Here is a 10,546-nt window from a genome sequence, read left to right on the forward strand (position 1 = left end):
TATCAAACCCTCTCTATATCATATCTAAAACGCTGCGTTTTGTATACTTAGTTAACCGGTTCATCCGGTTCTTATCTTCTACGGTTTATAAACCAAACCCTTGATCCCCCTTTTTTCCTCCTCTTCCGGTTCTCTCTTTCTCTCTCCTAGCAGATTCGCTTTAAAACTATCATGTAAGTTTTTTTTAATTGTTTATAATTGTATTTTTAATTTTTAATTATTTTTAACTTATGTTAATTTTGATGATTCTATAATGGTTCTTTGTACTTAGTGTTGGATTAATTTTTTTTAATTGATAATTGCTTCTTATATTCTTTAATCACCCGCTTAATTTTGTTTGCCACACTGTATTTTACTTTTTTTTTGTCCCTTCCCTGTATATGTTTTTATAGCTTGTTCTATAGGGTGGCTTATGTTGATTGATTGATTGATTTCGATTTCTGTTGTAGGTGTCGTATGACTTTTGATTAATGAATTAATATCGGATTTTGATAAAATTAGTCAGCTTTATGTTGCAATTTCATGGACACTGATTACTTTTTGTTTCCCATTTTCTGCCTGTTTATTGAATTTCATGAATCTTAATACTTAGTGCTCCTTATTAATTAATCCATCACTTATATGATTTGTCTATACCCTTTTGTTTTTCCAATTGGAATTTAATTGTATCATGTATTAATTTATATATGCATTTTGATGTATACCCCGTTGATGTAATTGGTTGCTTAAGGCTATAATTTGCAAGAAATGAGTTCTGGGTTTGAGGCAGTGCCCATCAGTTCACAAAAACATGACCCAGCTTGGAAGCATTGTCAAATGTATAAGGATGGGGATAGGGTTCATTTGAAATGTATATACTGTTTTAAAGTATTTAAGGGTGGTGGAATTCATAGGATTAAAGAACACTTAGCTTGTCATAAGGGTAATGCATCCACTTGCCATCGGGTTCCATCCGATGTTAGGGAAGCGATGCATCAAAGCCTATCAGGTGCGGTGGCTAAGAAAAACAAGCAGAAAAAGATTTCTGATGTTTTTACTAAGGCTAGTGTTGGTATGCCTTCTAATAATGATGATGTTGATGGTTTTGCTAATGACTGCGGTGCTGGTGGTGAGATTCAGTTGATTGCAAATCCTATTGCCCTTGAGTCTAGCTCATCGATGTTGGCTGAGGAAGGGATGAGTGTTAGAGGGCCTGGGAAGAGAAAACGGGGGAGGCCCCCAAAGAGTGCTTTGATTTCCGTGGTTAGTAATGGTACTCCGGTTCCTGTTAGTGATAATCATGCTGTGAATGAGATGCAGGGGTCATTGAAGAAGCTTAACTCTCAAGTTCACTTGGCTGTAGGGCGTTTCTTATATGATATAGGGGTTCCTCTGGATGCTGTAAATTCAGTCTATTTTCAGCCTATGCTTGATGCTATTGCTTCGGAGGGCACAGGAGTTGTGGGACCCTCACATCAAGAACTTCGAGGTTGGATTCTGAAGAGTGCAGTTAATGACGTGAAGGCAGATATGGACTATTGTGCGAGAGCATGGGGGCGCACTGGTTGTTCTGTTTTGGTGGAGGAATGCATTATAGGGAAGGAAAAGGAAATGACAGTCGTCAACTTTCTGGTGTACTGTCCAGAAGGCACAATGTTCTTAAAATCAGCAGATGTGACCAACCTAATGGATTCAGCTGAAGCAATGTATGATTTGATCAGAGAAGTGGTAGAAGAAGTTGAACCAAAAAATGTAATGCAAGTGATTACGCCCAATGATGAATGCTATGCTGCTATCGGGAAAAGGCTTTCTGAAACTTATCCTACTATATATTGGGCTCCCTGTGCAGTAAATTCGATAATATTAATGCTCGAGGACTTTGGGAAATTTGAATGGATAAATACTGTACTAGAGCAATGTAAGTCAATTATGAGGTTTATCTATAATCACAGTGTTGTCTTGAATATGATGAGGAGGTATACTTTCGGCGTGGATTTAGTGGTGCCTGATCTTAGTCCTTCTGTCACCAATTTTAGAACAGTGAAGCAAATGGTCGACCTGAAACACAATTTGCAAGCTTTAGTAACATCACAGGAGTGGGTAGATTCATTTTATTCTAAAAAGGAGGGTGCATTGGCTATATTGGATCTCATAAGTGATCACTCTTTCTGGTCATCCTGCGACCTTGTTGTCCTCCTAACTGATCCAATTTTGCAAGTGTTGAGCATTGTTAGAAGTGAAAAGAAACCTGCTATGGGATATGTGTATGCAGGACTATACCGAGCCAAAGAAGCCTTGAAAAGAGAGTTTAGAAAGAGGGATGAGTATTTGACTTATTGGAATGTCATCGATCTGAGATGGGATCGGCATCAGCAATTACCACTTTATGCTGCAGGCTTCTACCTCAATCCAAAGTTCTTTTACAGCATTGACGGAGATTTGCCTGGTACAATTGTCTCTGGAATGTTTGATTGCATTGAGAGATTAGTTCCTGACACCAAAACTCAAGATAAAATCATCAAAGAGCTCAACTCTTACAAAATGGCTGCTGGGGATTTTGGGCGGAAGATGGCAATCAGAGCTAGAGAAAGCCTGCTACCCTGTAAGTATTTAGATGTTGAGGTTATTTGTTTTTTTACATTTTGATTGTATTCATTCGTTCTGTTGCATTTTTTTTCTTCCTGATATTGTTAGGAAAGCTAGTTGTTGATGAAAAATGTTGAGGCAACTCTACCCTACTTTATCAATAATTGTATTTCTGCAAGACAAAAATCTTTAAACTCGTATTAGGTGTCAAATTATTCTTCAAAGGATACCCTGGTAATATTGATATCCCTGTTTGGCAAGCTTTTTGAAAACGTAGTACTCATTTTGCTATCTACTTGGAATATATGAATATTGGTAACTTGGTAAATTTACTGCTTCTTTCCTCTCTGCCTGCCTATATGTGTCAGTTGAGGTTGTTCAGGCCTTCAGGTTGCTGACATTTCATTCTTTCCAGGGAATTGTATTAAATTGTGGTTATCTATCGATGTGTGTTTGAAGTGCTTGAATTAGCTTCCTGTTTGATTGGAAATCAATCCTCCATTAACATTTTTATATGTAATATTTACAGCTGAATGGTGGTCTACATATGGAGTTGCCTGCCCAAATTTATCACGTTTAGCTGTTCGTATTCTAAGTCAATGCTGCAGTTTAACACATTGTAAGAAGGATCTTATTCCACTTGAGCAAATGCGCAGCACTGTTAACCGTCTAGAACATCAACGACTCACCGATCAGGTCTTTACTCAGTATAACCTACGGCTGAGACAAATGTGAGTACACTGGTCTGATGATAAATTTTGAGGATAATAGAAGTATAGAACTTCAATTTAACTAATTTGTTTCACAGGGCTCAAAAGAGCAAGGAACAAGACAATACAGACCCGCTATCAGTGGACAATCATGCTAGCGTTGCTGACTGGATAGCCCGAAAAGATTTGTGCTTTGATGACCATAGAAGTTCTGACTGGATGTCAATTGAGCCGCCCTCTCCTAGCAAAATGCGTTTGAAATCTTCAGCTGACGAAGTTGAAGAATTGAGCGGTGGTAATGTGTTTGTCTTCGAGCTAATCAAACTCGCCTGGCCTGATTCTGGCAGATATTTGTGTCACCCAAAATGCAATAAGGCTATTTTGGCATTAGGCCCGATCTCTCCAGATACAAGCTGGACTCTTTTGGCAGCTGCCTCAGTCCATGATGAGCTCTAATTTATCTGCTTTCTGATAAATTTCCTTTTGATTTGCAGGTTTTGATGATTATGAGATTTTTGGTGGAGCTAAGGATGAGGAAGATGCTCTAGCAGATAATATAGAAGGCCAGTAAGCAGCAAGTCAGATTCATACTCGTAATGAGCTTCAGTTGGACATCATTTCTCCTGATTTCAGTCTCTTTCTGATCGTGAGTTATGTTTGTATTTTTTTTCCCCTGTGATCGAGAAAATGTGTGCACAAGAGAAGATTTTCAGCTAGAACTGGCATTGATTTAGAGAATGAAGCGGTAGTGTATGCTATTAAAGTGACTGAGCATAGAGGTTTATCAAGAGGGACAATTTTGGCGGTCAGAGAATACTCCCCTCTGTTAGAGAAACATTGAATTATCGCCTTTTCACCAACGGAAGCACTTGAATGTTTTAATCATTGTGTTGATTAAGCAAGTTTCCGGCTCACAAGGCTGCTTGTAACTTTTTATTTAGGCTTTTAGATGAGTAAGGCAGAATCCTAGACTGTACAGACGAGATACAAGTTCTAGAAATGTGAATATGTAGATCAGTGACAAAATGTACTGTATCTTTAGCTGCTACTACTGAATAGAATGCAGAATTGTCAAATTTGATGATATTCTTCCATATGAGAGTATATTGGAACAAAATCTTCTATCCTTCTAGCTTGAACTAATAACAATTACTACCTTTTTTCATATTAGCTGCAACAAACGGGTATAAATTGTCAATAATACCTGTTGCAAATCCTTGCAACTAATAAACGGAGGTAGCATAAAAAAAAATTATAAAGGATAGAAGGAACATGAATAGTTTCTATTCCACGAAGCTTACATAGGTAATCAGAGATCAAAGCATTCGATTACATGCTCAAAGTGCTGAGAGATATACAAAATTATATATATGTATATATACAACAGGAAGATTCGAAATATTAATACCTAATTATGCAGCCAAAAATCAGTAACTCTACACTTCAATCACAAGCGCAAAAATCCTAAACAAAAACTCAATAATGAATCCACGTAATGATAAATCATGTTAGACAATTCACATTTCCCAGTCTATCTACCTTCATGGGCTTCATCTCCACCAGACAAAGATAACAAAGAAACTGAACCACCTTCAAGATCCATATATGAAGCAGGAGGATATGTATGTACATAATCCTCAAATTCTCCAGTACCATTTCTTCGGCTGCTGTGGCTGTGCCTCTTCCCGCTATATCCACCAGGTAGAATTATCTCTTCTGGCAATTCAGCCTCCCCATCCAAATACCTCACCAACTGCCTCATTGAAGGTCGAGAATCAGGCGACTCAGCAGAACACATTAAGCCCAACTTCAAAACTATAGCTGCCTCCAACTCACTATAATCGCCTACCAACTTAGGGTCCATTACATCAAGAATAGCACCCTCCCTCCATCTATCCCACACCCAATCAACCAAGAACAATTCCTCAGGTAATGCCTTGGGCTCAATAGGCCTCCTCCCACAAGCAATCTCCAACAGCAAAGCACCAAAAGCAAACACATCAGAGCTCGTCGTAGGCCTCCCAGTTCGTGTAAGCTCGGGTGCCAAATACCCAAGAGTTCCCACAACCCGGGTAGTGCTCGGATCAGTCCCATGCTCATATAGCTTAGCTAACCCGAAATCACCTAGCCTACCATTAAAGTCAGCATCAAGTAACACATTCCCTGCCTTGATATCTCTATGTATCACAGTTTGCTCCCACCCTTCATGTAAATAGCACAATCCAGAGGCAACCCCTTTAATGATATTAAACCTCTGAACCCAGCTTAATACCATTATAGGGTCAGCAAACAAGTACTTATCCAAACTACCATTTGGCATATAATCATATACCAGAATCAAGTCCCCTTTACGCTGGCACCATCCAAGCAACTGCACCAGATTCCGGTGGCGTAACCTACCTATACTAGCAATCTCAGCAACAAACTCCGGCAATCCTTGCCTTGAGTCATGGGAAATCCTCTTAACTGCGACTTCGGTATTCGAATTCGGAAGAATACCTTTGTAAACCCTCCCAAACCCACCAAACCCAAGAAGCATCTTGTCCTTAAAACCCCTTGTAGCTTTCCTAAGCTCTTGATATGGAAATCTATGAGGACCAACATCAAGCTCCCATGACTCAATAATATCCCTATTCTTATACAACCATACCAAATAAGCAGCTAATCCAATCAAAACAAAAAATGCAACCACAGATCCTATTGAAGCCCCTAAAATCAACCCAAAATTAGTCTTTTTAACCCTTGGTAATTTAGGAAGTGAAGACAGATCAAGAGGGGTTGCTTGACCATTAACCTTAAAACTCCATCCCAATATATAATGTGAACTTGCAAGCAAACCAGTAGACCCAGAAAACCCAACATACATAAATTCATCTAAATAAGAAGAAAGGTCTACATCATAAGATAATAAGCTTCTTTTGGGTTTTTCAGAGGAAAGAGAAAGACTAACATTTAGTTGATGATTTCCAGAATCATAATCAATCCAACACAAGATTGTTTCACCACTCTTCATAGTAATATTCTGGGCAGTTGAATTCCCATCAACATAATAAGCTGCAGTAGCAGAAGCATTAGAAATCATACTATTAATGTTAATACCAACATGATTATCATTGATATCCTTGAACTCAAAATCTTGAACTTCATCAAATTCAACTGCAAAAATATGATTTGTAAGGTTCCCATTATCAGATGAGTTTAGAAGTCCCAGATATTGACTGGGTAAAGCACCAGGAAGCTCTTTACTAGGAGCTAAAGTGAAGGCAAATCCATGCCCACCAAGTGTTTGAAATTGGGGCACCAATGCAAAAGCAAAGATTGTTGAAAATGATACAGCTTTTTCACCATCTTTTGAAGATTTAACCCTAATTGGAGGTGGGTAAAAAGCATGACCAAGAAGTCTAGATGTATCATTGGTTAATTGAAGGATGCCAGTGTTAAGAATCTTGGCAGCTCCATTTAGAGCTATGTTGTTACCAACATGGTTGAATCCATTGAAGTAAAGCTCCTGGGTTTTACAGAGATTTGGGGTGTAAATTAGGAAGAAGATGAAGAAAACCCAGAAAAATTTGAAGGGTAAGGCCATTAAAACAGAGGTTATTGAGGGAATCATGGTAATTTTAGCATAGTTTAAGTGGGTATTTTTTAGACCAATTGATGAAGTAGATTTTGGTGGTTGGATTTTGAGTGAAAAAGGTGGTAGAGAACTAGAGATGAGGAGAGAGAAAATAGAGAGAGTGAATAATACTTCTATTTGGAAAGAGTATAGAGAATTATTTAGAGAAAAACATATGCAGTGGTTTCACATGGCAAATATACTAAACTCCATTTGTCCATTTTTGAGAAGTAATAATAGAGTAGTTTGGAGGGAATATGAACATTTCAATTTGAGTTGGTTCTTGCTTTTGTAAAGATCACAACTTTATTTAGGTTTCAATACACATTATTGAGGGTTGTCACTATCATTTATCAAAGATCTAACAAGTATTTACTCTATCTATTTTTAGACACGAATTTTTGATATTTTGCACTATTTGTAATTGATTTCTATTATGTGCCTGAATCGTGTATTCAATGTCATTTATCATGTACAACTCTTCTATGTATATCAAAGTTTTGTAGATAGATACATATCCTTACTTTATCTTAATTTGGCCACAATGATTCATTTGTTTTTGTATATATTAGTAGTAAGAGGAGGGTTTCACACTTTCACCTAACTTGGGTACGAAAGCATATAAAAAAGGGAGAGTAATCATCAAATTTGTGGAGATGGTGAAACAACATGGGGTTTTTAATTTATTACTTAATATTTAAACCATTTGCTTATGAATTATAAAAAATTTAATAAAATGTACGGAGTATAAAAGATACTCCCTCCGTTCCACAATGATGTTCCTATTTGGAATCTTTGACTTTTTTTAAGAAAGAGAGAATCTTCTAAATTTCTCTTAATCTATAAGAATAAATATAGTCATGTGGGATCTAGTTTTATTCGTCTTGGTGAGTAGATTATTAATATCTAACTTTTATAATTTTTGCTAGTGTGAGAAAAAAGATATTTACGGTCAAAATTGAGTCAAAATTTGCATCGATTTACGAAACAGGAACATCATTCTGAAACGAAGGGAGTATGTGTCTGAAAATTTCTCCTTAAACATACAAATACATTCTTTTCAAGGGTGAAATATTCACAAAAATTTGCCAAGTAAAAATTTGCCAAAAAATGGATACTTGTATGTGTACCATACAAAAATTATTTAATACATAAATATAAGTAAAATTACTTTACCCTACAATAACTTTACTAGGCTTAAATTTATAACCAAACCAACATCTTTGACATGTTTAACTCATTGCCAATCACGTCCATCACCCAAAAAAAAAGAAAAATTATATAAATTAGCACTCTGTTTTGATTATATAATGAATTGAAGAAAGATACAAGTACAATAATTAAAGCTATAACCCTATCCCTATCACTTGTAGAAGAAGTAAAAGAAAAACGACAATTATTTAATCAAGATTACAACCAACCTGGCTATTAAGTATTGACAAATGAATAAAATTGGTTTGATATATATGGTTGTTTGGTGATATCCATTATCTTTGCTATATTTTAACTACCAATATCACTAAGCTAATTTATGCATGAGGTTATTAGTTAGGAACTTAAGACCTTTTTACACCAAGTGTCCCAACTAAGCAAAAATACAAGTAACAGAATAATAATAATAATAATAATAATAATAATAATAATAATAATAATAATAATAATAATAATAATAATTTTTAATTAAAAAAAAACATTCTAAGACCTTGTTCACATTTATTGAATTGAACTTAACTGGTTGGAGCTGAATTGAACTGAACTGAATAGAGCTGAAATGAATATTTTATGAGAGAAGAAAATTAGAAACTGAACTAAACTAAACTGAACTGATTTGAGCTAAATTGAACTGAAATTAACCTAAAGTAAACGGACCCTAAATTTTTTGTTTTTGGCTCTTTTTTGTTTGAAATTATGAATTGATAACTCTAAATTTATACTCTTTCTTTTCATTATTAGCTCCAACTAACAACTTTCCATTTTCGGACTACATCAAAACTTTAAAAACAGTGCATTAAAGCATCCTTGATTAGTAGTTTAACATAAAAACCAAATAATTCCCTTTGCCTTTTTTGTTTGCTCCACTGGAATAAAGTTAGCTTATTAACTTTTTAATAGGAAGGAATTAACGTGAAAGAAAAGTGGTAAGACATAATGAAGTGATTATGAAAGCAAAAATTAACACAACTGTAGTTTCTTAGAACTAAAAATAGGATGAGACAAAAATAAAGGGGCCAAAAAAAAAAAAAATGAAGCAAAGACTTGAGACTGAGGAATATCTTTTACTCCGTAATTAAGTTTATTTGATGCCTCTAACACTCAGCAATCTTTTAAGAAGGCTATTTAATTAAAATATAAGACTCAGCAATCAGCATCTGATAATGTCCGTAACCTTAAACAGATGCACAAACTATAGTACAGAGTGGTTGGCCACTATTATTATGTTGAAAATTAGGTGTGCAAATAATGATTTTAGGTAAGTATGCATTAAATATCACTTGATAATTCCACTTACTTCGATCTGCAGCCCACAAATGTGTTATGGTGCGTAATTCTGTAATCAATTTTTGTCGATTTAAATGTTTGTTCAATTCTCCCTAATCATATATTCGTTATTAATTGTTTGAGCTTGTCATGAAAAGTATGTCTATAAAAACTGCGGAATACATAAATAATCATATTCAACCATAAATGTACAAGTTAATAAAGTCATAATTGCACGACTCATATTAAGTTTTTTTTTTTTAAAAAAATCCTACTCTTTAAGTATTTAATAAACTAATGGATCTTGCTAACGAATGTCTCCGGAGCGTTAGATAAATATTTTAAATATTGCTGATAATTAATCTGGGAAAGCATGACAAAATCACGCGTCAATAGGTGTAATTAATATTTATTTTTATTTATTAGTAGAACGATAGGAAAAAAAACCCTAGCCTCCTCTCTCTCTCTCTTCTCTCTCCTAAAGTTTAGCCTCCATTGTCAATTTTGAAGGGGCTTCCATCGGATATCACCGGTGGAAAGCCCCAATCTTTATTTTCTTTTAAGTTTTTAATTTTGTTTCTTAGGTTACAATAATGTCTCCCTCGAAAGAAAGGGTTTATCTCCTTCGAAAGACAAGGTTTTTTCGATCTCCTTCGAAAGACAAGGTTTTTCGGACTCCTTCGAAAGACAAGGTTTTTCGGACTCTTTCGAAAGACAAGGTTTTATTTGTGCTTAATTTGGTCTCTGGTTGTGCGGGGCTACTATTGATTATGGCTCGGATTCGGGTTACGGAATCAACACAAGAATTTTCTTTCTCCCAAAATTACGAAGCGGCGACGGATCCACTCAAAAATTTGTATGAGACAACGAACCGAGAATGTGCCGAATTGTTATATTTATGTATTTTGATTCTTAGCCCTTCCCCGATTTATTCTTGTTTGATTTTGTTAAATTCGTTTCATTATCGTTAATTGTCAATTGTAAATGTCGTATGGCTATTATTAATGAAATTTAATATCGTTTAGGACTTGTTTCAAAAAAAAAATATTTATTTTTATTTAATTTTTCTACTTTTACTTAGCTTATTCAACACACTAGGAAATTTTGTTAACTTTTATCTAATGACTAAAGGGCCATTTTCCATTAACAATTTCAAGTTGTCACTAGAAAGATACCT

At 35.4% G+C, this 10,546-nt stretch overlaps 2 protein-coding genes across 3 annotated transcripts; one reads left to right on the plus strand and one right to left on the minus strand.

Annotated features, from left to right (window-relative positions):
- The first annotated feature begins 75 nt into the window (after positions 1-75).
- Positions 76-4,407, plus strand: LOC110733319. 2 transcript variants are annotated; one of them, XM_021913340.1, is made up of 5 exons: positions 76-173; positions 731-2,581; positions 3,095-3,296; positions 3,374-3,570; positions 3,770-4,407. In XM_021913340.1, exons 2-5 carry the CDS (start codon positions 748-750, stop codon positions 3,844-3,846), a joined length of 2,310 nt encoding a protein of 769 aa, XP_021769032.1. In that variant the 5' UTR covers positions 76-173; positions 731-747; the 3' UTR covers positions 3,847-4,407. The 2 variants fall into 2 exon arrangements, with proteins under 2 accessions (XP_021769032.1, XP_021769033.1); XM_021913341.1 differs by lacking the exon at positions 76-173 and having other exon boundaries at positions 201-2,581.
- A 120-nt stretch (positions 4,408-4,527) lies between these two features.
- Positions 4,528-7,172, minus strand: LOC110733322 (L-type lectin-domain containing receptor kinase S.4-like). Its single transcript, XM_021913342.1, has one exon. The coding sequence runs from the start codon at positions 6,886-6,888 to the stop codon at positions 4,807-4,809; it is 2,082 nt and encodes a 693-aa protein (XP_021769034.1). The 5' UTR covers positions 6,889-7,172; the 3' UTR covers positions 4,528-4,806.
- Positions 7,173-10,546: the final 3,374 nt, after the last annotated feature.

The sequence above is a fragment of the Chenopodium quinoa genome, unplaced genomic scaffold (assembly GCF_001683475.1).
Source record: "Chenopodium quinoa cultivar QQ74 unplaced genomic scaffold, ASM168347v1, whole genome shotgun sequence".
NCBI lineage: Eukaryota > Viridiplantae > Streptophyta > Magnoliopsida > Caryophyllales > Amaranthaceae > Chenopodium > Chenopodium quinoa.